At 41.0% G+C, this 26183-nt stretch overlaps 3 protein-coding genes across 6 annotated transcripts in view; 2 read left to right on the top strand and 1 right to left on the bottom strand.

Annotated features, from left to right (window-relative positions):
- Nucleotides 1–26183, bottom strand: part of LOC133991890 (uncharacterized) — a 527851-nt gene that overhangs the window by 345692 nt on the left and 155976 nt on the right. The gene's annotated exons all lie outside the window — the stretch shown is intronic.
- The window catches only part of LOC133991866 (NACHT, LRR and PYD domains-containing protein 14-like), a 721507-nt gene that overhangs the window by 640879 nt on the left and 54445 nt on the right, over nucleotides 1–26183 (top strand). The window lies entirely within an intron of this gene.
- Nucleotides 5022–26183, top strand: part of LOC133991869 (reticulon-4-like) — a 37749-nt gene continuing 16587 nt past the window's right edge. Inside the window, exons 1-3 of one of the 4 annotated variants that reach the window (XM_062430460.1) lie at nucleotides 5022–5825; nucleotides 14870–14923; nucleotides 16988–18865. In XM_062430460.1, coding sequence (XP_062286444.1) covers nucleotides 5234–5825; nucleotides 14870–14923; nucleotides 16988–18865 — 2524 coding nt within the window. In that variant the 5' untranslated portion in view covers nucleotides 5022–5233. Of the gene's footprint in view, nucleotides 5826–12022; nucleotides 12065–14869; nucleotides 14924–16987; nucleotides 18866–24403; nucleotides 24698–26183 lie in introns of those variants that run through there. The other 3 variants (XM_062430461.1, XM_062430462.1, XM_062430463.1) reach the window with 3 other exon arrangements.

Genomic DNA, 26183 nt, shown 5'->3' with positions numbered 1-26183 from the left:
CTGACCAATCAGAGGGCGGCAGTCTGATGATGTCACATTTAGTATCGGCTCGGCTCGCTTCGGAACCTCGGCAGAGCAGATACTAAAAAAGTACCAGGTACCAGGTACTATCCCTGATGGAGACGCAGAAAAACACAGAGTTTAATGAACTTTATATCAAGTTAACTGATAAATAAAAACTACTCACTTTACTCTAAGTGCTGAAACCTTCTGCACAGGGCCGCTGACCTGTTGACCTGATGACCTGTTGACCTTTTGACCTTTTGACCTCCTGCAGGCCTGAATGCAACCTGAGATCCTCCGACCCGTCGAGCCTTGCTCAGAACTAAAGTTGGAAAAGGTGACGAGACCTTTTCTGTTCGGGCCCCTCAGCTGTGGACCTGCTGCAGGAGACCAGGGACACTTGAGACTTGATTTTAGTGATTTTATTATAGTATTTCATTCTTTGTTGGCTTTTTATTGTCTTAACATTATGTAAAGACCCTTTAATAATAGTGCTAATAAATAAAATCATCATTATAATCAACGTTATTATTACTATTATTGTAATTTTGGGAATGCTTCAAACTACAAAGGCAGAGAGTGAAGGTGGAAATAAAAAACTTCTTCCTTCCATCTGACCTTCCTTCCTCCTTCCCTCCTTCCTTCCTCCCTCCTCCTTCTTTCCTTCCCTCCTTCCTTCCTTCCTCTTCTTTCCTTCTCCCTCCCTCCTTCCTTGTTTCCTCCCTCTCTCCTACCTTCCTTCCTTCCTTCCTTCCTTCCTTTCCTTCTTCATTCTTTCCTCTGTCCTTCCTTCCTTCCTTCCTCCCCTCTCTCCTTTCCTTTCCTTCCTTCCCTCCTTCCTTCCTCCCTCCCTCCTTCTTTCCTTCCCTCCTTCCTTCCTTCCGTCTGTCCTTCCTTCTCCCTCCTTCTTTCCTTCCCTCCTTCCCTCCTTCCTTCTTTCCTTCTTTCCTCTTTTCCTTTCTCCCTCCTCCTTCCTTGTTTCCTCCCTCTCTCCTACCTTCCGTCCTTCCTTCCTTCCTCCCCTCTCTCCTTTCCTTTCCTTCCTTCCCTCCTTCCTTCCTCCCCTCTCTCATTTCCTTCCTTCCCTCCTTCCTTCCTCCCTCCTTTCCTTCCTTCTTATAATTTTGAACTATGTAATCTAATTTTTTAGGACATTTTGTACAGATATGTTGGGATTCAAAATATAAGTTCTGATAGTAACAGAACTAATAGTACATATAATAATAAGCATTAATTGTCTCATAGAAAACCTGCAGACTCTGGAGCAATGAGAGGTTAATAGTTAAGGTCCATTTACAAGAATATAAACTTCATATTAACTTTTAAATCTAAACACCTTTTACAACCTGAAAGCTTCATTAGTTCCAACATCAACAGTCCGTCTCTCTCTCAGTGTAGTGTGCTGTAAGTGTGGAAAGGAAGGAAGGAGGAAAGGAAGGAAGGAATGAAGGAAGAAGGAAGGAAGGGAGGAAGGAAGGAAGAAGGAAGGAAAGGAGGAAGAAGGAAGGAAAGGAGGGAGGGAGGGAGGGAGGAAGGAAGAAGGAAGGAAAGGAGGGAAGGAAGGGAGGAAGGAAGAAGGAAGGGGAGGAAGAAGTGAGGAAGAAGGAAGTAAAGGAGGGACGGAAGGGAGGGAGGAAAAGAAGGAAGGAAGGAAGGAAGGAGGGAGAAAGGAAGGAGGGAAGGAAGGAAGGAATGAAGGAAGAAGGAAGGAAGGGAGGAAGGAAGGAAGAAGGAAGGAAAGGAGGAAGAAGGAAGGAAAGGAGGGAGGGAGGGAGGGAGGAAGGAAGAAGGAAGGAAAGGAGGGAAGGAAGGGAGGAAGGAAGAAGGAAGGAGGAAGAAGTGAGGAAGAAGGAAGGAAAGGAGGGACGGAAGGGAGGGAGGAAAAGAAGGAAGGAAGGAAGGAAGGAGGGAGAAAGGAAAAGAGGAAGGGAGGAAAGAAAGAAAGAAGGAGGGAGGAAAGAATATAAGCTTCATATTAACTTTTAAATGCATTTTTACACTAAATTACTGTTTTAAGTAACACTTTGTTACCTCTTGTGAACTTTGTGAACCTCTCATTCATATCAATATGTGTGAGTTGAGTAAATATCACATCAGGCTTCCTCACAACCTCACACACTGACTTTCTATCTATTATTTCAGTTTCTTTTCTGCTGCAGGAAATCATTTACATACAGTGAGTCATTTCTGAATCAACACTAATATCTGGATATATGTTTATACTCCTGTTGGTTGAAAGTTGACCACAGCCAGCACCGATATACACTGTAGGCCGTTAAAACTACGATCCACAGGGTCCCTGAACGCATCGTTCTCTGCATCTGACTTATGAAACTACGACATCAGTTACTCTCATGGTTGATACATGCAGCACGAGTTCTCTTTACTGTAGTACAGTTTGAGGTACTTTTACTTTACTGCAGTACAGTTAGAGGTACTTATACTTTTACTGCAGTACAGTTTGAGGTACTTTTACTTTACTGCAGTACAGTTAGAGGTACTTCTATACTTTACTGCAGTACAGTTTGAGGTACTTTTACTTTACTGCAGTACAGTTAGAGGTACTTATACTTTACTGTAGTACAGTTTGAGGTACTTGTACTTTACTGTAGTACAGTTAGAGGTAACTTGTACTTTACTGTAGTACAGTTTGAGGTACTTGTACTTTACTGTAGTACAGTTTGAGGTACTTGTACTTTACTGTAGTATTTCCATGTGATGCTACTTTCTACATCTCAGAGGGAAATATTGTACTTTCTACTCCACTACATTTATTTGACAGCTTTAGTTACTTTTCAGATGCAGATTTTGACACAATGGTGAAGTCGAGCTTTGACCCCTTTGGAGGGGGCCCCACCCCTAGGTTGGGAACCACTGGACTAAACTAGCTAACTGTATATAAAGTAGTGTAAACTAGCTCCACCTCCAGCAGCTACAACAGTAACATGCTGCTCTAACACTGATGCTTCACTATTAATAATCTAATGATGTCATAATAATAATATATCAGTCAGAGGACCAAACCACTACTTTACTGTAATACTGCATACTACATCACTATAATACTGCAGTACTTTTACTGTAATACTGCATACTACATCACTATAATACTGCAGTACTTTACTGTAATACTGCATACTACATCACTCATAATACTGCAGTACTTTACTGTAATACTGCATACTACATCACTCATAATACTGCAGTACTTTTACTGTAATACTGCATACTACATCACTCATAATACTGCAGTACTTTTACTGTAATACTGCATACTACATCGCTCATAATACTGCAGTACTTTTACTGTAATCCTGCATACTACATCACTCATAATACTGCAGTACTTTTACTGTAATACTGCATACTACATCACTCATAATACTGCAGTACTTTTACTGTAATACTGCATACTACATCATCATAATACTGCAGTACTTTTACTGTAATACTGCATACTACATCACTCATAATACTGCAGTACTTTTACTGTAATACTGCATACTACATCACCATAATACTGCAGTACTTTTACTGTAATACTGCATACTACATCACTCATAATACTGCAGTACTTTTACTGTAATACTTGCATACTACATCACTATAATACTGCAGTACTTTTACTGTAATACTGCATACTACATCATCATAATACTGCACGTACTTTTACTGTAATACTGCATACTACATCACTCATAATACTGCAGTACTTTTACTGTAATACTGCATACTACATCACCATAATACTGCAGTACTTTTACTGTAATACTGCATACTACATCACTCATAATACTGCAGTACTTTTACTGTAATACTGCATACTACATCACTCATAATACTGCAGTACTTTTACTGTAATACTGCATACTACATCGCTCATAATACTGCAGTACTTTACTGTAATACTGCATACTACATCACTATAATACTGCAGTACTTTTACTGTAATACTGCATACTACATCACTCATAATACTGCAGTACTTTTACTGTAATACTGCATACTACATCACCCATAATACTGCAGTACTTTTACTGTAATACTGCATACTACATCACTCATAATACTGCAGTACTTTTACTGTAATACTGCATACTACATCACTCATAATACTGCAGTACTTTTACTGTAATACTGCATACTACATCACTATAATACTGCAGTACTTTTACTGTAATACTGCATACTACATCGCTCATAATACTGCAGTACTTTTACTGTAATACTGCATACTACATCACTATAATACTGCAGTACTTTTACTGTAATACTGCATACTACATCACTATAATACTGCAGTACTTATACTGTAATACTGCATACTACATCGCTCATAATACTGCAGTACTTTTACTGTAATACTGCATACTACATCACTCATAATACTGCAGTACTTTTACTGTAATACTGCATACTACATCACTATAATACTGCAGTACTTATACTGTAATACTGCATACTACATCACTCATAATACTGCAGTACTTTTACTGTAATACTGCATACTACATCACTCATAATACTTATGCATATATTTTAAAATACAACACATTTAGTGTTTTGACGTCATTAGTAGTTTTTCTTGTACTTTTTTAAACTTAAGTATCTTAAATAAACTTCATTCTGTTACTTTTCACACTTTAAACATATTTTGATGACTTTTACTTGAGTGGAAATGTGAAGTATGACTTTGAACTTGTCATATTTAGTGAAGGACAAGCTGTGAGTACTTCTTGTTCTATCTGAGGTGTTTCTTAAAGTTGAGGCTTGTGTGTGAGGAGGAGAAGCAGGAGGAGTTACTCTGAGTTATGCAATAACTGCCTCGCTGGAGCAGAAGTTGAGCTCCAGCAGCTGAACTTTTTGCTCCTCCTAATTTTATGTGTTTAGAGGAGGAGGTGTCGTGTTGCACTTAGCGGCTCTCTGATTGGTCGCAGCTGCTGTCACTCAGAGGTGAGGCTACAGGTGATTGGCTGAGCGCAGTTCCTCTCCTCTCCTTCCTAACAACGTGGTGTCCATCTGGGTCTCGGGTCCGACTCTGGTGTCTGTCGTGTTGCGCACTTGTCCAACTTTGTTCTCCCCGGTGTGTGAAGACGCAGCGAGCTTTACCGGAGACAGTAACCGGTGCAGACTCTCAGCTCGTGGTGGAGTTTTAAAGAAAGTGAGTCTTTAAAACAAACATCTGAAACTTTTTTTTTTCTCCTTCAGTTTTTTTTTGGGGGGTAAAAAAATGGCAGACAGCGACCAGTCCGTCTCTTCCAGCAGCTCTCCGTTCTTCACGGATGAAGTGCACCACTACCAGGCCGAACCGGAACCGGAGGAGCACCGGCCCGACAAAGACCTGTTCAGCATGGATGATATAGTGGATTTAGTCGGCGGAGCTCAGGACGCTTTGGAGAGGCACATAGCGGAGGACGAGACCACTGAAGTCCCATTTACTCACCCAGAAGAGTCGGTGAAGTTCATGGAGCCAGAGCCGGTGACGGTGTTGGAGCCGGAGCCAGAACCAGAACCAGAACCGGAGCCGGTGCCGGTGTCAGAGGTGGAGACACTATTCCCTGACTCCTCCAGCTCCTCTTTTGTGCATGACACGCCTTTAATCGAGCCTGAAGTCATTGCACCTAAAGCGGAACCAGAGAGCACCACCACCACCAGCACCAGCACCAGCACCAGCAGCACCATCCTCCCCCCTCCACTAGAACCGGAGCCGGAGCCAGAGAGCCGAGCCCTCCCCGTACTGGAGCCCCGGAAAGCAGCGCCATCCCCGGCAGAGGCTGCACAGCAACCTGCGGTGACGGAGGAAGCACCGGCTCCTGCATCATGTGAGTTCCTCCACCTTAAAATATACAACATCCACCTTTTTAATCGCATCTAATGCATCTTTTAGCTTTATAAGCATCTTTATAACTCAACTATGAACCATCAGGTTGAGTTTAATTTAAATTATTTGATATATTTTATGGGTTTTTTTGTGCAGTTTTTTCACTGCATCATTTAGACACCAAGATGAACAAATGCTGCTTTGTTTCTAATCGATTTAAAACACTTTAATCAGCACGTGTCGTTAAATGATGTTAAATTATTATTATTATATTTATTTTTGGGGTGTTTTTAAGGGTTTGGGCCGTGCTCAGGTTAGCAGGTTAGCCGGCTGCAGATGCTTCCTGCAAGGAGACACAAAAAAAAACACACACACTTTTACACACTTTAACCAGACGTGTGTGTGTGTTTATATAGTTTGCATTAAAAAAAGGACATGTTCTATCTCTTTTTTATCTCCTTTTTATTTTTGGGGGATAAAGCACCAGCACCAGCACCAGCTAGCAGGTTAGCCTTTAATTTGCTGTGTTGTCAGGATGAGGCCCACCTGTTTCACACACAAACGACAGGAAGCTGCAGCATTTTCCATTATTTTAACGCTTAAAATGACCAGTTAGGAAGTCGCTTTTGTTGTTCCAGTGTGAGTCATGTATCTCTGAGTCATCTCACAGGTGTATATTTGGTTTATTTGCGGTATTACTTGTGACATTATTAGTGTCAGACTGAGCAGCGCCCATCTGCTCCCGAGGCTCAGACGGTAGCTGCTACCGGAGTTCCATTATCGGACATCGCTACCCGAGTTCCATTATCGGACGTGTTTTTGTTTTTTTAATTTTAGCTCAACAACAAGCGACAATTAAATCAAATAAAAAAAGGCTTGTTTTCTATCTGGAGTCTGGACTGCGTCATTAACTTATAATACGAAGCTCAAGCTGAAGCTCAAGCCAAGCATGGATGGTAAGAAGGGTTTACTCCCTGCACACAGGTTTCACTCTTATGCAAATTAGCATATATATAAATGTTGACGTGTTATTAGATTAAATGCTGCTCATATAAAGAGGAAGTGAGTGTAGATGGATGTGGCGTTAAGAGAGAGAGACAGAGGGAGGGAGGTGTCCGATAATGGAAGTACATGCATGTTAGCAGCAGCAGCACCAAAGCTGAGATTAGTCACAACAAAGGAATCTGGTCCACTCCCTGTCTGCTGCCAGCCTTTCCATTATTCTTATTATCTCACTTTACTTTTCAACACATCAAATCACTCTTATTTATTCTTGGGTTTCCTGGTTGGGGGGTTAGGGGGGGGGGCTGGCCTGGCATGGCGTGGCGTTCACTCATGCACCCCCCTTCCCCCCCTTCCTCCCTCCTCCTCCTCCTCCTCCTCATCCCCACCCTAAACTAAAACCAACACCCCAGATCCCGACACCAGAGCATCCGGAGCGGCCTGTGAGCCTCCTTCTGTCTCTTTTAATGATGTTAGAGGCTGATTGTTTTAAATAAGGTTGTGTATAATGAGAGCTGCTGCTGTTGTTGATGATGATGATGATGATGATGAGGAAGAGGAGGAAGATGATGATGCTGTTGTTGTTTGTGTAGATGTAGCAGATAGCAGGTAAACAGGCCCGTCTGCTCCTCCAGGCAGGAGCAGGCAGGGTGGGGCTGCTCGGCGAGGCCACTGATGGAGGTGGATAAAAAAAACCATGAGCTCCAGTTAAAGAGCCGCAGTCACCAGTATGAACAAAAGAACCAAGAAATAAACAACTAACATTCATATTTTACCTATTTTTTAAACATTATTACAGTCTGAATATGTTTCCTGTTAATATTTTGGTATTTATTCCTTCATTTCTATCATCTGTCTGCTTTATAACTATTGTTTTCTGAGAGTTTTGCTCCTAAATATATAAATTAAACTACATTAATCTTATTTAATGAATGCTGACTGTATATTTATACATATATATGCATTAAAAAGGTGTTAAATTAATCATATTTAGGTTCATATGTAGTTATAAATCTTAATAAATTGGACTAAACATTTAATTAACTGACTAAAATGCAGAAGCTTCACCAGTATGAACAAAAGAACCATGGATTAAACAACTAACATTCATATTTTCTCCTTTTTAAACATTATAACAGTCTGATTTATGTTTATTCCTTCATTTCTATCATTGTTTTCTGAGAGTTTTGCTCCTAAATATATAAATTAAACTACATTAACCTTATTTAATAAATGCTGACTGGATATTTATACATGTATATAAAGGAAAAAGCATAAATGTGTTAAGTTTGTTATATTTGGCTTCATAAATCTTAATAAATTGGACTAAATATTTCATTAATTGACTAAAATAAACAAGCTTTCAATGTGTTAAATTAATTATTAACACATTAAGTTTTTACTGAGGTAACTTTGCACATTCCTCTGTAAAATATCCTAAAATTAATTAAACTGTATTTATATATCACATTTCATCCAGGTTAATTTGCTTTAACTGTTAAATATCTGCTAATTACTGTCAAAGAAATAAAGTTAGAGTTTATAAATCAACTCAAGCTGCTGTAAACATAAGAAAAAACATTAAATATGACATTTAAATACATAAAAAATAAGACATTAAAGAGCATTTGTGCAATAATAAGTGAATAATGGAGGAGAAGTTAATTTAAATTAGTATATTTTAATGTTTTTATGTGTTTGGTGTCAAAGAATAACAAGTTAAATCATCATATATGAAGGTTTTATTCTTTTATTTTGCTTTTTTGGGCCCAAGTTTGATTGTTTTGTTTCCTTTATGAACTTTAAAGCATCTATAATGTTTATTTCTACAACCTGAGCGTCTCTACTATCAGTGTGTGAAGTGTTATTGTGTCTCAGTGATGAAGCTACAGAGATTTATCGGTGACTCCTCGGCTTTAAGGAGCTTTTCTAGTTGAGTTTCAGCGTTTAGCAGCTTTACAGTAACATGATGAATCACTCCTGACGTTTTTAGACTCTTTAATTCATTAATTTGTTTATTGGGAACAAACAGGCAGCGGCTCTGTTGTGGTTACCGCGGCGATCGCTCTGCAGATTCTGTTCATACCAGGATTGAAAGTCTCTAAATAGACTCTGATGGATATTTAGAGAGGCTGATGTAGTCCAGTCACACACACACACACACACACACACACACACACACACACACACACACACACACACACACACACGCAGAGACACACACACACACACAGACAGACACACGCACAGAGAGACACACACACGCACAGAGAGACACACACAGACACACACACACAGACACACACACACGCACGCACACACACGCACGCACAGAGAGACGCACGCACACACACACACACACACGCACACACACACACACGCAGAGACACACACACACACAGACACACACATGCACAGACACACACGCAGAGACACACACACACACAGACACACACACACGCACGCACAGAGAGACACACACACACACACACACACACACAGAGACACACACACACTTAATATAAGAATAAAATAAGAACTAAAGAGGAAAACAGTTAAAAAATAAGAAAAGAATCAAAAGAATAGTTATAGTAGTAAAAACATGCAGATTAAATAGTTAGTCTTTAACATGAGACAGAGTGAAGGATTAAAGCTTTGTGTCGTCGTCATGGTGACTGACAGGCCGGTCGTCGTCATGGTGACTGACAGGCCGGTTAATCGCTCGGCGCTCTACGGTCTCCGCCGGCCTACATCTTTATTTTCGGGTCAGCGTGAGTCTCACAGAGAAGAGCTGGTGATGCAGTCAGGTGATCAGAGGCTGGGTCAGGTGATCAGACGATGGGTCAGGTGATCAGACGCTGGGTCAGGTGATCAGACGCTGGGTCAGGTGATCAGACGCTGGGTCAGGTGATCAGACACTGGGTCAGGTGATCAGACACTGGGTCAGGTGATCAGACGCTGGGTCAGGTGATCAGACACAGAGGCTTAGAGATGAGCAGTGTTGTTGTTTTGTTTTCCTGGTGAAGAGAAGAAAGAGCTTCGGTCAGACCCCTCCTCTTCCTCCTCCTCTCCCTCCTTTTCTTTCTCTCCCTCCTCTTCCTCCTCTCTCCTCTTCCTCTTTTCCCTCCTCTCCTCTTCCTCCTCCCTCCTCCTCCTCCTCTCTCTCCTCTCCCTACTCTTCCTCCTCCCTCCTCTCTCTCCTCTTCTTCCTCTCCCTCCTCCTCCTCCTCTCACTCCTCTTCCTCTTCTCTCTCCTCTCCCTCTTTTCCCTCATCTTCCTCCTCTCTCCTCTCCCTCCTTTCCCTCTCCCTCCTCTTCTTCCTCTCCCTCCTCTTCTTCCTCCTCTCTCCTCTTCCTCCTCTTCTTCCTCTCCCTCCTCCTCTCCCTCCTCTTCCTCTTCTCCCTCCTCTCCTTCCTCCTCTCACTCCTCTTCCTCTTTTCTCTCCTCTCCCTCCTCTTTCTCCTCTCCCTCCTCTCCTTCCTCTACCTCCTCTCTCTCCTCTCCCTCCTCTTCCTCTTTTCCCTCCTCTCCCTCCTCCTCTCTCTCTCCCTCCTCTTCCTCTTTTCCCTCCTCTCCCTCCTCCTCTCTCTCTCCCTCCTCTTCCTCTTTTCCCTCCTCTTCCTCTTTTCCCTCCTCTTCCTCTCTTCCCTCCTCTCCCCCTTCTTCCACCTCTCCCTCCTCTTCCTGTTTTCCCTCCTCTCCACTTCCTCCTTTCCCTCCTCTTCCTCCTCTCTCCCTCCTCTTCCTCCTTTCCCTCCTCTTCCTCCTCTCTGTTGTTGTAACTCTGCCAACGCAGCAGCTGCTCTCTTCATCCCGAACATGACGAGAATCTCACGTTAATCTGTGAGAAATCTCTCGTCTTATCGCTGCCGTAAACGCTGAGCTTCTCTCGAGGTGTGAAGAGGAAGATGATGATGATGATGAAGAAGTGCTGATTCATCGCATTCATAAAATGAGCCATTTTAACAGCTTCACATGTCTTATAGTTCAATAATTTTCTGGGTAGAAATCTGTCTGTCTGTCCATGTTATTTAAAGGGAGGTTTTGGTTTTAAATTGGTCCAATTTGTCTTTTTTTTTTAAGATACTTTTTTATTAAGTTTAAACAAACAGAATAACATATAAATACTCCTCACTGCAGACAGCCAACAGGAGGAAGAGAGGAAGAAACAATACATAAATAAAATAAATATATCAATAAATAAAATATCAATAAATACAATTAAACTAAAAAAATAAAAATTGAGTCAAGTAAGGAAGGGAGGAAGAAGGAAGGATGGAGGAAATTAGGAAGGAAGGACGGAGGAAAGAAGGAAGGAGGGAGAAAGTAAAGAGGAAGGGAGGAAAGAAGGAATGGAGGAAGTTAGGGGGGAGGAAAGAAAGAGAAGGAGGGAGGGAAGGAGGAAAGAAGGAACAGTTAAAACAGACGGGGTCAGTTTGACCCGGGAAGACGACACGAAGGTTAAGCAAAAATAAAATAAATCAATTAAACCTATAAAAAAAAGATTAAATAACGATAATAAAGCAAAATTATGTTTTTAAACTAGTGTGGAAACGATCTGTTGATGTTCTCTGAGAAATATTAACATGATTTTTATATAATTAAGTTTTATTTCATTAACAAGAAGAAGCTAGAGCTGTTTTAACCCTTAAAGTAAAATGTTGAGTGTATTTTAAAGCCTCTGACAGGAGTCGTACATTCAGTTCTTTGTGTTACAGGAAGGCAGCAGGTGAGAGTCACTTCCTATAGATCATTTATAGGTTGGAGGAGCAGCTCGTATGTTCGGGTCTCTTCTGAACAGCAGCTGGCTCCTCGTGAAGAGAGGAACTGATTTAAAATAAGACTCACAGGACTCAACAGGTCTGAGTGATGCAGGGCAGTTAGAAACTGCAACTAGTAATTATCTTCATTATCTATTAATCTGCTGTTTACTTATTTACTGTTTACTTTATTTTAACTTAATAAATGACAGACACACAAAAAGCAGTCGTTTAATTAACAACCAGAGTTTTTCTACAGTCTTGGGGCCAAAAAAAGGTATAAAAAAGTCTCTAAAAGCCTGAATATGAGCTTTTCTTTGGTGTTTGAACGAGTCAGAAACACACAGAGAGACATCAGCTGTTAACTTATTAATAATGACATTAAATGGATATTCTGATGTTGTCTGAGCATGTGTCTCGTTGGTTTGATCCCAGGTCTTCTTCTTCATCGCTGGAACATAAACGTAGACATCAGAGGTAAAACCGACCGGAGCCGATCAATCATTACCAGATGATCAGATGTTACAGATATTTAATCCACTATTAAATGTGATAATCACTCTGATAAAATCACCTTCTACTTGTGATTATTGTAGATTTATTTCACTCAGCTTGACCGTGATTGTCAAAGCTTGATTTCTTTCACTAGACCACGACACGATGAAATCTCTCCGAAACCTGTTTTATTAAATATGATTTAAACTGAAGAGACAGAATCTGAGTGCATGTTGTAACTTAGACTCTTGATTATGATTAAAGGTCTCTTTCCCACCTCAGTGTTTTTAGGTGGAATAAAAGCTTTTTGTGTCTCCAATGGGAGCTGATTGTGATGTCACTGATGATGTCACTTGAGTCGGCGTTGGTTGGGGCTGAAGATGTTTCATTTACATTTTTCACCATTTATCAACCAATGAATTGAGAAAACAAATCACCAGATTAACCAAACTCTGACAGAAGTGTGGCATCAGGTTTATCACAAGGAAGAAGAATGTGTGGAACAACAAAGACGATATTTCTGGTTCTGCTGTGTCGATTTTCAACATTTCTATTGAAAACTCTTCATCGTGAGTCTAGTGTTATTATCTCAAAAGTATTTTTAACTTTCTAGTTACCTGAATACTGAACATCTAAGTCTGCAGCCTTCTCCAGTCGACTTTCAGGGATCTGTCGTCTTGCTGAGGAGAACTTTTTGTTTCTCACTTCTTCTCCTCGTCTATATTTTCCTCATGACTTCAGAGATTAAGTGTTTAGGCTACAGGTTGACTTCATTAGGACTTCTTGAAGAACAGGAGATCATTTACTAGCCTGCTGCAAAGCCAGTCCATCATTTACCCTCAGTGATTGAGTCATGGATGAATCAGCGTTAGGAAAATGTCAATGACTCACTGTCCTTATTGTTACATTAGTGTTTGTTAATCATCGGTGTTAGAGATTTTAAATAGGCAGCCCATACGTCAATGGAGAGAGTAGACAGGAGTCCAGAATGTCTTGTATTGAAAAGGTTTATTTTCTTGTACAAGGAGAAATGAATGAATGATCAGTACACGTTATGTTCTGATGCTCCCTTCAATTCTGAAGTTTCTAGTCTACTGGTCTATAGACAAAGCATTGCTTAGACGACACTCCATCCAACACTATATCAAACCTCTGACTCCAGTTACCTTTACCCCGTTCATACATCAACATATATGACCTCGACTGCTATAGCAACACTATCAGAATGCCTCCTGTTTTCCCCAAAAGGAGCAGACTCACTGCTCACCACTATCTCAAGGGGAGACAGTGTCTAAACCCAACATTTGGTGTGACCTTGCTATGACCGCAAAGCCTAGTTTGACCCAGTGCATATTAATGATGGAAGATTCCCCAACAATCAGTCTTTGGTTATGATTTTCAAAAAAATGCACCATAATCAACCAAAATCTGTTTTTCTGAGGTTTGAGGGAAGATTTGTGCCACACAGAGAATCATGCTTCAGTTTTTAACTATAACTTAGTTTAAGTTGTTTTTTTGTGACCTGCTCAGTTTGGACTTCAGTGTCCTGCAGCTCTCTGTTAGTGTAATGGAATTAAGTTGATTTGGTAAAAGAACCAGAAATAACAAGCATTCCTGTTTCATTCAGTTTAATTTGTCTTTTTTTGTGTGTGTGTGACTTCCACAATAGCTTAGAATCAAGCTTCCTCTCTTGGGTAACATCTCTGATTAAATGACTGGAGTCATGTTGACGTGACAGAATGTGCTGTAGTTTTACTGTCTGTGTAACGGCGATGCTTTGATAAACATTTCTGGTAAAACACGTTTCTGAAACAGATTTTTCTAACATCGCTTCGAGCTGCTTTCAGTTCTCTTTTTATCTCTCTCCACAGCACACTGACTGTCTGTTGTTTCATGCCATGACTCGCTTCTTATCAGAACTGTTCTGTCCTCCCTTCTTCAGCAAAATGCAGCCTTGAGCTTTTTAAACAGGTTTGACATACCTGAGAGAACATGTTGAGTAATTCAGTCATCATGAAAATGTCATGGCCTTCAAAGACTGCTGAGGTTTGATGTACTGCCTTAGCTCTGCTCTAACCTGTTACCAGCTGTTTTTTAAACTGGGTGAAGAAAACTGCAGGGATTCCTGTCTCTCTTTAGTTTACTTCAACTAGACTGATGTAAGACACAGAAGCTGTAATTAATGAAGTCCCAGCTGAGAGATGTACCATTAAATAAAACATAGCTTCAGGTTGCCACAGTTATCACATCAGTCAAGATTTAGTCCAGAACCCAAAAAATATTCAGTTCACTCTCATGTTCAACCAAAAAAAACCCCATTAAATAAGACATTAGCGAAGCAGAAACCAGCAAATATTCTGCATTTTTGCTTATAAAAGATGAGTCATCAATTATCAAAGTAGTAGAATATAGATTTTCTGTTGCCAAGAAAATGATTGGTGCAGATTCTAAGATCACAATATGACCGTTCATTCACACCAAACAACCAATAAATATCACTTTGTAAAACTTTTGGACTGTTGGTCGGACAAACCAAGACATCTGAGGAAGGTGTCTTTCATAGTTTTCTAATTTTTAGACAAATACTCAGCAGATTACGATAATGGAAATAAGCAACTCTAGTCTCCACCGTATGCTTTGGAAAGTGTCACCACATTATACTTCGTAAATGACAAACCCTACTAATTTGCTGATGGAGAATGACACCTGCCACTTCCCTGGACTTTCTCTTCTTCTTACACACTGACTGATTTCACTCTCTGCTACTTTCTCTTGTTTCCTCCACAGATGTACCTTCTCCTTCTAAAGCTCAGCCTCATCCTCTGATGCAATTCCCTACAGGCAAGTTCTCTCTGCTCGCTGCGTTTCCCTGCCTCCTTCCTTTATTTTCTCTCTCCACTTTTTTTTTTACTTCCCTCCCTTGTTTGTCGTTAGTTTTCACTTAATTTAAGTGGCAAAAAAACCAAACCCTTTGCATGTAAGAAGTAGATGTGCCTTCCTGTAGCATTTACTGTACATAATATGCTTGCGAATTTGTACCGTTTGAGTATCTAGATTTGATGTTTGACATTGCTTGTGTTTGTGTTGCATTGTGACTCACATGGGAATGTTGTTGTAGCCTAAACTCACCTAAAACAAGTAGTTTGTGGAGGAATAATGATTCTCCTCAGTGGTTGACCAACCACTATTTATTGTAATGGACAATATTTTTGAAACATTTCGAGAGGAATCATTATCTACCATCACCTAACAGTTTGTGTTTGCTATTCACACTGGGCATGGTTTATTGGCGCCAGACCTGGGGAAAAATAAGTTCTAATCCCACCATGCATCTGATCAGGATTGTAATACAGACCATCAAAAACAAATGCTGGCAAATCTTGACTGTGGCAGGTAGTAGCTTCCCCGAACACCTCTGCAGGTAACCAACCATTCATTGTAGTTCTGGGTGATTCCACAACCATAGCTGACTATTACATCAGTGAAAGGAAGGCAAATTAGATTCCTTCCTTTCTTAAGGTGTGCTTGATATACTTTTCCAAACTTTTAACGGCCTGAGTGATATTTTGTAATTTTGGCCATTATTGCAGTCAATTATTTCGTTATATATTTGTAGAAATGCAATTGCTGAGAATTGAAGATGGGGCAACAAGTAAGGGAAGTAACACTTGGACATCATTGGTGATCAGAAGTCCCAGTTCCATCAGACATATTTGGAAGAGAAAATATAATAATTTTTACCACACTCCATCATAAAAGTCCATGAGTTTCTGCAGAGCTACTTCAGGGTTTTCCATGTAGAGTTTGGACCAGCTTGGTTAAGCATTCTGGTTGGTTAACTTTTTGAGTTTCACCTCCAATCAAAAAGTTTAGACAATGTGGTTAATTGAATGATTGTTTCAGCAGTTAATGTTACTACTCTACTGAGTTTGAGCAGTGTCGTAATATTCACACATGTCTACATCTCAGCAATTAACTTTGTGTCATAACTGACAGAAATGAAAGCCAGAACTACAAAGGCCTTTTTAAAGAGTAGCTCCACTCTAGACATGGAGTACCTGGAGCTGTTCTCAGTACTGCTCTTGGGGACCTTTTTTTTAAAGGGTGAAAACTCCAGCAACATCTGTTGCATTGAGAACCAATATATTGCCAGTGTTTTGGCTTTGGCCTTCATTAGGATTAATGGTTGACTCTGATGAAGGCCACAAGCCAAAACGCATCATTTTGACAATAAGCTGTACTTGATTCTACAAATGCTGCTGGAGTTTTGACTGCTTAAGACTGCCTTCGCTTCTCCATGTGCCTTGGAAGTAGGTGAGATATTACCTGTAAGCACCTTTGACGTCTTATCCTGACGACCCCCAGCTTTGCTTACTGCATATCTTTTCCTGCTCTACCTCTACATTTAATTAACTAAATTAGGTGTGTTCACCCATTGTTGATTGGTTGAACACATGCAATTTAGCTGTTTGGGGTCCCCAGGAGCAGGACTGCTGTAGTGATTTTTGATCTGCATACTGCACAGGGTATGTTGTCACCACTACTTCAGTGTTTTTATTAGACAATTCAATTATTAGAGTCAGTATTTAGTTAAAAAATAGGTTTTTCTTATGTGAGAAATGGTAAGGAACTGACTTTGAATGTGTGGCCCCTTTGAAAGGTGGATAGCTACTTCATTATTCTGCCAGCTTGCTGGTTTTTCATACAGAACTGGTCAGTCCAAACGGTGTGTGAACTGTCTACCAGCCACAATCAACCTTTTAGCAGCGCTTATCTGGTCTTTGTCTCATCTTTCTCAAAATGTTTTTAGTAATAGTTCTACCCAGGTATGGTGGGCACTGTAAGGAATGGAGTATGTCTTTGATATGTGCTGTATTGCATTTTCCTCCTCCCTTTCTACTCAAGCATTTGGGCAGAAGGGTGATTCCCCTGCTCCCATCTCTCCTCTCTCCCCTCTTCACTCCCCCGACTCTCTGGAGGAGCTCTCTCTGACCGAGAGTCCCAATCAGCCCCCTTCTTCAGGATCTGCTGGATTCCTCGGCTCCTTCTCTACTGAACCCCCCACTATTCACTCCAAGGACATGCCTTGGGAGGATGAAGAGGGTGACTCTGGACCGGGTCGTAGTAAGAATAAGGAAGACCTCCCTGATCCGTTAGGTGGTCCTTACCTGAGTTTAGGGAAAGACCCAGGGCCTCATAATCCGTGTGAAGACAGCGGAGTTTCCTTTTCACCTGAGGAGAAGCTGATTAGCTCAGACAGGTCCTCCACTGGCCCCTCCCCTGTGACCCCCCAGATGATGGTCCCTGAGTCTCACCTTGCCTCCTCTAACCCAACAGAGCACTGGGATTCAACATACCTATCATCTCAAGACAACTCCAAGGTCTCCATGGATTCATTCTCCAAGGATACAGCCCCCATTAGTCCCACCAGGTACGAGCCAGACCTGCACGGCAACCAGTCCGATGAAGACGATGACTTGATGTACGAGGTGAAGAAGAATAATAACCCATTTGAGGGTTATTCCCCACTGGCAGACAGCGGCTACTCCCATTTTGGAGACTCCAAGGCTGACAGCAGGGCGACTAAAATGTCAGAGAGTCCCACTCCAGATCTGGTCCAGTACGGGCAATCTGGAGAAACCCAGGACAGCCCTCCATCTTTCTTAGACGACGAGAAAACATTTGAGACAGGCAAGATGGCCGCTGACTCGCTCATGCAGTCAGTGAGTCAGTTCTCATCTGGTCTGAAAGATGATGATGATGATGAAGAGGAAGAGGAAGATTCTGCTCTGCCTCCATCACTTCCAGACATCCTGAAGTCTTCCCCGCTGAACCCGGAGAAAATCGACTCCGGCTCCTCTGAGGGAAGCCCGGAAGAGCAGAGCCCCATTCTTGAGCGGAGGATGATGGAGTCGCCCAACCCTCCAATTAATCTGTCGGTTAACAACCCGTTTGCTTTTGATGCTAAAGTGTCCCTGCTGAAGGAGATGGCAGAGCAGATGGAGGTGAAGGCCACCGACAAAGTAAAGGATGAAGACGACAAAAGCTTTGGTGCATTCGATCTTGTCAAAGAGGCTGAAGAAACCACTCCAACTAAGGTCAAAGAGGAGGAACCTGTCAAGATTGAGCAGAAAGATTGGTTTTCAAGCCAGGATTCTCTGAAAATGACCGAAAAGTTTGAGCCACTCGACTTCCAGAGCAAAAAGAGCCCCGCCGAGGATTCAGATTCTGAGTCGCCAACAGCAGACTCTCTGTCTCCAGTCCTGGAAGCTATGGCCAAGAACCCGGCCATCTTCCAGGTAGAAACCGAGAAGACCGACCTGAAGATGGATGAGGACGAGCCAGAGGTGGCCGAAGAGGTTTCTGAACATGAAGTCTCATCTGAGGAGTTCGAGTTCATTGAGAGACCTCCCAGGGGTGTTATTGATGAGTTTCTTGAGGCTCTTGATACCTCCAAGTTTGCCTCCTCCAAGATCCCAGAGCTCGCCATGGATGATGATCTAAGCTTTGAGCAGAAAGACGTGGCTCCATTTTCTCCTGCAGAAGTCTCACCCTCACCCCCTGAAGTCGAAGAAGCTGCAAGTCAGAGCTCCTACCGCCTCCTCACCCAGGCCTCCCCCCAGAAGAGCAAGGCAGAGCTGGAGAAGCTCGACATTCAGCAGCCCCCACCCCAAGTATCCCCACTCATCCATTCCCCTGTCCGCCAACCAGAGGAGGCGGTCGCTAAGAAGAGTGTGGAGGGCGGCAAAGTGTTTAAGATGCCAAACGTGAACATAAGAGCAGGTAAAATAAACCAGTTCCGGCATGGAAAACCATCCCCCCCACATCCTCCTCAGTTTTCACTGGCGCTTCCATGTTCATCGGCATTAATTTTCATCATCACTCTTTCGTTCTCAGTTATTTTTCCCCCAACCAACCAACCAACCAACCAACCAGCTGCCAGTATTTACTTTAGATCCCACCCATCACTTCCTCCTTCTGTGTGTCACCTTTCCTTTATTGCATCAAACCCTTTTTTTGCATTTTCTTTGAAAATTAACCCTTGCATTTTGTGATGTCTTGTTTTTCATTTGTGTTGTTCAACTTTTGCTTTTTGCTGCATTTTGTGCATTTCTATCTCATTAGAATAACACATCCCTTCTGTGTTTATAAGCCATGTGTATATTTCATTTCTATTCTTAAGATGCGGTAAGTAAAATGTATTACGCTTCATTTTAATGTCAGTAGTGTTGACACTTTAATTGTCCATTTATAAAGGGTACAAATACTGTCCAAGATATTTGATGCACAATCAGCTGGAAGGAGAAATCACGAGACACAGACTTGCGTTTGTCTAATTTAAACCTGTGTAGCTCAGTCATTTGTGTCCACGGAGCATTTTTACTCTGTGAAATTCGATTACCTCGCGGTCAGTTTAGCTTCTCGCTCTTGTCTGGAAATAACTTGAGATGCCAATGTGAAACCTAAGACCAACCTTATAGACCCCATATATATCTATCTATACATATACACACAGAGCTACCAGCCACACCCTGTTACAGCTCCTTTACATCTCCTGAGGTATAATTACTCTACAGTCTTAATGTAACAGTGTACAAAATGCATGGTTTGGTATGTGCCTCGGTTTAGGGGGTTGCATTATCTGAACAGCAGAAAAAACTATCTTTTCATTTTGGAAAAAACTTCCAACAGCTGATCGGTCGTAACTGTTACTGAAACAGTTTAGTTGTGCAGCAGTGGGAAAAGGGAAACAAGCTTCCACCTGCTGACAGTTTTATGAGTTTTATGATGATTTATGGTCACTAAGAGCCGGTTCTTATGACGGGCGGTTCGACCACGATGGAAATAAAAATGTGTTTTATAAAAGCACATGTTATAATGATGGTGTTGCACTCAGTCGGTGTCATGGAGGATCATCCAGCTCGAGTCTCTCAATTGTCAGCCTGTTAACAGCTTTAACAGTAATTGTTCGGGTCAAAGGTATCGTTACACCTTTAGTAAACAGATTAAATGTCCAGATTAAATGAAATTCAGAACAGCAGTGTGCCTTGGACTTTGTGGCGGGGGTTCCCTCTGTTGTGGACATGAGTTATAATCATTAAAAAGGGACAGAAATAATCCTTTTGATAACCGTAACGAGGCTGCTGTCCATTCCTCTAACATCCGGGCATCTTTCTGCTCTGGCACTAAATCACACGGGCGACGATAAAGATCTAAAACCTTTCCAGATCTGTTAAAAAAAAAAGACAGTGTTTGTCTTCATCATACCCTGAAGTTAATTATCTGAGGATAAAACTGCAACTGTAATGTAATGTTTCAGTGAGATGATAAGCATCTGTTAGATAATTTATGAGACAGACGCAGAGCCGCCTCCTTTGGGGCTTTTCGAAAGTGATGAGTCGCCTCCGAGGCTCCGCTGAAGACGACGCGGCTTAGCCTTCATTTTAATGGATGACTCAGTTTTATTTAAACTGATATCGACCCGTTAATGCACACACACACACACACACACAGACACACACACACACACACACACACACACACACACACACACACACACACACACACACACACACACACACACAGGTTTGCATACATTCAGAGCAGACAGCCAGTGTGTAACTAGAGCAGCAGGACTTTGCACTTTGGGACAAGCTGCCGAGGCTTTGACTGTGTGTGAGTGTGTGTGTGTGTGTGTCGGAGGGATCTCCTGTTAATTAAAGCCTCCTCCTCCTTCCTGCATTGCGACACTGGCAAGTCCACAAAGGGTTCTCCGACCCAGAAACCACTCAGCAAACGTCTCTTCGTTATACAACTTGAGGTGCAGCTGCGATGTTGAACACAGTGATTATTGTACCTTCAGTCTGAGATGAAGCTCGGCTGCGTCACTGTTTCATATCTTTTAAAGGATAACGCTGCAGATTATCTTTATATCTCCTGTTTAGAATCAAACCAACAATGATCTACTTGCTGTTGTTTGTCCTCATAATGCTGCGTCACTTCCACTTAAAATGACTTCTTCTTTTCATTCTGTCATGTGTTAGAAAATCAGCTGTTTGACTGAAGCAGAGCAGCAAGTAGATTTAATTTGATAAACCTGTAGTTTGATAATTTCATATGATGAGTAGCTGGAGAATAATGACTGTTATGATATGATGAGTTCATTATTTACTTTGGAGAGGGGAAAAACCAGTCAGTGGAATCATCCTGTATATATTTAAACTCTGACAGATTCAGACTTTGAAGCCGTGACTGTGATCTGTTGGTTGATCTAGATAATGACTCATCCCCACACTGGATTACATCAGCTGTGAGACTGCAGGGAGGAGTGGAGGTGAAAGTTCACTGTGGCAAACTTTGCCCTTCCCTCTTTGTATGTAATTGCCTCTTTCGACACGTGACATTTTTTATGGTTTCGTAAAAACTGAAGGCTGTAAGGTTTGTTTCATGATAAGAGAGATGACAGGACAAGCTGCTGGTTGTAACCTCAGAGTCAAACATTGTCCTCTTAGAGTCATAACTCAAATGTGAACACACACACAGATGCACATTGATATCATTATGTGTGAGTTACGCTTCCTGAGGACATTATTATGGCCATAAATCCACTTAGAAACCAGAGGAAAAAGGGTTGGGGACGTTTATAAACTGTAGCATCACAGTAATTAATGATAGTTGTCTGTTGCTGATTCACAGGACTGTTAATGGATCACATGTTGGCTCATAATGGAGCTGAAAGAGACCAGTTCAGACCCAGTTTCATCATCTTCTGACGGTTTATAAAGTAAATGAAATTATCTGATGAAATAAAGTTAAAAATACAAATCAGTTACAGCCTTAAAACCTTAATGTGGGCTGTCTGCACTCTAAACTGTGTGAGTTACACTTCTATGATGATGAAATCCACTTAGAAAAAGGCGTTTATAAAGTGAAGTATCACAGTAATTAATAGGTATAATATAAAGCCAGTTGTACATGATGTAACACAGCAGACAGGAGCTGCTAACAGCTGATTCACAGCACTGTTAATGGAGACTAAATGTCACGTTTGCTAATAATGGAGCTGAAAGAGAACAGCTGCCAACAGTGTCAAAGATAATCAATCCTATAGTTCACATAACAAGACGGACCAGTTCTCTTCATGTTCTGAGTTTAAATGAAACCTCTCAAACATGTGAAAGCTGCTTTAGTTCAAATGTGTGAAATTAGACACGTTTTTACATGTAAAGTGTGTCAGAGAGGTTTATAACAGCAGGGTGGCGCCATCTAGTGGAGGAGCTGGGTGATGCAGCTCTGCTCCTATTGATGATGATGATGATGATGATGGATTTTCTTTCTGCTCTCCAAATAAAACTCCAAACATCTGAACAGTAGTTGAATAATCTGGTTATTTGTCAGAAAATCCAGATTAATAGGTTGTTTTATTAAACAGTGACGATGACTCTGGAAGGTTTAAACGTCTTTAACAGATTAACTGAGCAACCATTGATTTGAAATCGTTCATTATTTGTGCCGATACAAAACAAAAGCCAAATTGGTGCAAAGTCAGGGTTGGAAAACCTTCTTTTTATGTGTGCAGGTGATATAATATCTAAAGTTTACATTTCTAGTAATTATACACTTAATCCTCACATTTAGTTTCAGAAAGTTATGGAATATTTTTCCTTTACCAAAATGTGTCACTACTGAAACACACAACATATAGTATAATAAAAAGGGTTTTATTAACTTGTTAATTTTTTGGTTTATTTTTATCTCATAAATGTACATTTTTGCAATTTTATTAAAAGGTTTTCAGACATAAAACGACAACAATTAAAATTCTAACAATATTTTGAGTGTAATTTTTTTAATTCATTGGATTTTTCTTTGTAACGAGCATAAACTTGATCATACTGATTTCAAACTTCAGGATCTATTATTTTTAATCCACATTAAACTAAACACTAACATAACATCTTAGTTGATAACTCGGTGTACTTTATTATTAATAAAACATCCCATGTTTCAGTCGTCACTATATGTATTAAACTTTCTGCTATCTCAAACATTATTCTGGGTTTCATTAGATATTAGCAGGATCTTTGTAAACATCTAATATTTATAAACTTAAATGCTTTTTAAATTTGTGTTTTGTTGTTGGTGGAACAGCAGTTTGCACCAATTCAGTAGAATGGCTCATATATGTAAATCTAATCTGACTCGCTGCTTATTGGACGTTTGGAGTCGTCTCCTAGGACTCAACGTCTGTTTCATGGCAGTTTATAAAGTAAATGATAAAATAATAATAACTTTCTTTCATACAGTAAATGCAGCTCAAACATTAAACATTAAAAGGGACATAAAAGGAGCAGAAAGCAATGTTTAAAAAAGGAATAAGAGAGAAATACTACACTAATTTCATATTAATAATAGTTAATTAAAGTTTATTGCTGCACACATCTAGCGTGATGGTGATCAGGTGTGATAATATGAGGATGATAATGTTCGTAGCATTTGGTGAACGGGTGTTTTCTTCTTTCTTCACATTGACTTTCTGTCACTGATTTAATTTATTATTGCACCTGCAGAAAGACGACGGCTGGAAAACAGCAAATTCTGCTGAAACCTGCTGCAATGCATCCGTCCTTGTTTTATATACAAGGTTAAAACTTTATTGAACCCGTCTAAAAATAACAACAATTACAGGTTAATAACACACTGAAACCTTAACGTCAGCCGTCTGGCTCCAAACTGACGCAACTTTTTAAGAGTACAAATTAAAAATCTGCTGACTCAGCTGTAACATGATGTACAGACAAATATCAGCGACTACTGTGATGCTGAAGGAAGCTTTTATTTAAAGAAGCGGCAGATATAATGATCCTCAGGAAGTGAAAGTCTCATCTAGAGTCTAAAAGCATGTGACTGTTTGTGTCGATATGAGTTATGACCTTTAATTGCTCAACTGTGAGCCGGTTGTCTGGTTTTGTTGGTGAGTTTTTGGAGCCGACTCGTTTCTTTGTGTTGGAAATCATCAGCTCCATGTTTAGTTTCCAGAGAGATCTGCAGTTATTGTTATTGTTGGAAGCGTCGACTGAATTAATGAGTTTGATACAGACGGGCAGAAATCATTCATCTGCTCCGTGTCAACGCTTGGTCAGCAGATTTTTAGAAAGCTGAAAGAGGGGAGGGAAAGGAAAAGGAGGGGAAAGTGGAAGAGGAGGGAGGAGGAAGAGAGGGAGCCAAAAAGCCTGAGCAGAGAGGGGAGGAGGAGGAAGGGGGGAAGGGGGGGGTGAGGCGGAGACGTTTATAGTCGCTGCGTCAGAGCGCTGGCAGCAGACAGTCAGCTGACGCTTCACTCGCTCGCTGCAGTCGTCTCCTCCAGAGGAAGCCTCACTCAGGTTCTCCCCTCCCTCCTCCTCCTTCTCTTCCTCCTCCTCTTCCTCCTCCTCCTTCTTCCTCCTGCAGCCCCACCACACACACACTTAAACACACACTCACACTCACACACGCTTACATTCACTGCTGGTCCCTCTCTGCCTGGAATGTGTGTTTGCTGATCGGACGGCATGGAGAACAACTCTGTGGACTCAACGGAGTGCAAGGCTGCTGCGAAGCACTGGAGAGAGCAGGGTACACCTCCATGATTTACCTTTCTGCCTGTTTCTGTTTGACAGTGTGTGTGTGTGTGTGTGTGAGGGTGGGGGGGGGCATTGAGGGGGTTGAGGAGGGGAGAGGGAGAGGCAAGACTCTGACACTGACACTGCTGCAAGGTGCTGCAAAGATCCTTTATTGAAATGATCCTTCTTTATATTTATTTGACCGCCAACACCAACTGTCTTAATTGCTTTTTTTTAGGTTGTTTGTCTTTCTATCATATGTGCATTGATTGTTAATATAATCGTTGCAGCACCTCTGCAGGGGTCCATCGATCTGATTGGAAACTTTGACACAAAAGACATGCAGAATATTTCTTTTTTAGATTCTGAATATTTGACTCAGTTTAAGCATCATATAGTTTCTTAAAGGCAAGGTGTTTCATACCCAATGGAAACTCAATGTGCTTTACATTAAAAGGGGAATGTAAAGAGGAAGCTGCAGGATTCAGAGGTGAAGTTTATGTTGTATTAATGCATGGAGACGTTGTGACTGTGACTCTTCCTCTGAGGACTCGGGGTGGGGGGTGGGGGGGGGAAATGATTGCAGGTTTTTGTCGGGCGTCTTCGGGGACATTTTGTGGCAGAGAGAAGACCTTTGGACAGACAGCCAGTCAGCTCAGTGTGACCAAAGGTAGACAGTAGGGAGGAGGAAGAGGAGGGAGGGAGGAGGAAGAGGAGGAGGGACTGGGTGAGCCCCGGTGACATCAGCTGGCAGCGTAGTGATTGGTCAGTGAGCCGGTGGATATGCTAATGAGCTGGCAGAGAGTCAGGAAGCAGAGCTGTGATAAATGAGGGTTAATATGTTCAGGAATGAGATGTGTCACGTTTTCAGGGTTAAAAACGGAGAATCTGTGATGTCACACGGCGGAAACTGAGTTATTGGTCATTTTTGGTCTTTGTTGAATCCTTTTTAAGTCACTTTTTTAAAACATTTCATGGTTTGCAGCTTCTCAAGTTTTGCTCATATTGTTTCTTTTCCTTCTCATAAATGAAAGTAAACTATTTTATGGTCAGTTTCAGTTTATATCGACTGATTGAGAGAAATCACACTTTAATTACTTGATTAATAACTTTATAACAGCGCTAAATTATGTTGTTCAGTTTAATAACAGTTTACAGGCACCAATAATCCTGGATTTTACTTTTTATTTAAGCTCTTAATGAACCTGCAGAGCTGCTGTTTTTTTTGTTGTTTTTTTTAAAGCCAATCAATGAATTAACTGTTTAAATGAAGCCTAAATAAACCAGAAAATATTCACATTTTAGAAGCTGGAATCAGAATTTGGACATTTTTCTTCTTTCAAAAAAAACACACAAACAACTTAATATATAATTAAAATAGTTCAACTCATTGCTGCTGATAATAAATTAATTGATTATCAAAGTAAAATGAAGTTGTTAGAGTTCAGGGATCCTGTGTGTGTGTGTGTACGTATGTTATCTGTCTGCTGATGGTCATG

Source organism: Scomber scombrus, chromosome 12 (genome assembly GCF_963691925.1).
Source record: "Scomber scombrus chromosome 12, fScoSco1.1, whole genome shotgun sequence".
In the NCBI taxonomy this organism is placed as follows: Eukaryota; Metazoa; Chordata; class Actinopteri; order Scombriformes; family Scombridae; genus Scomber; species Scomber scombrus.
This window is presented reverse-complemented; position numbering and strand designations above follow the sequence as displayed.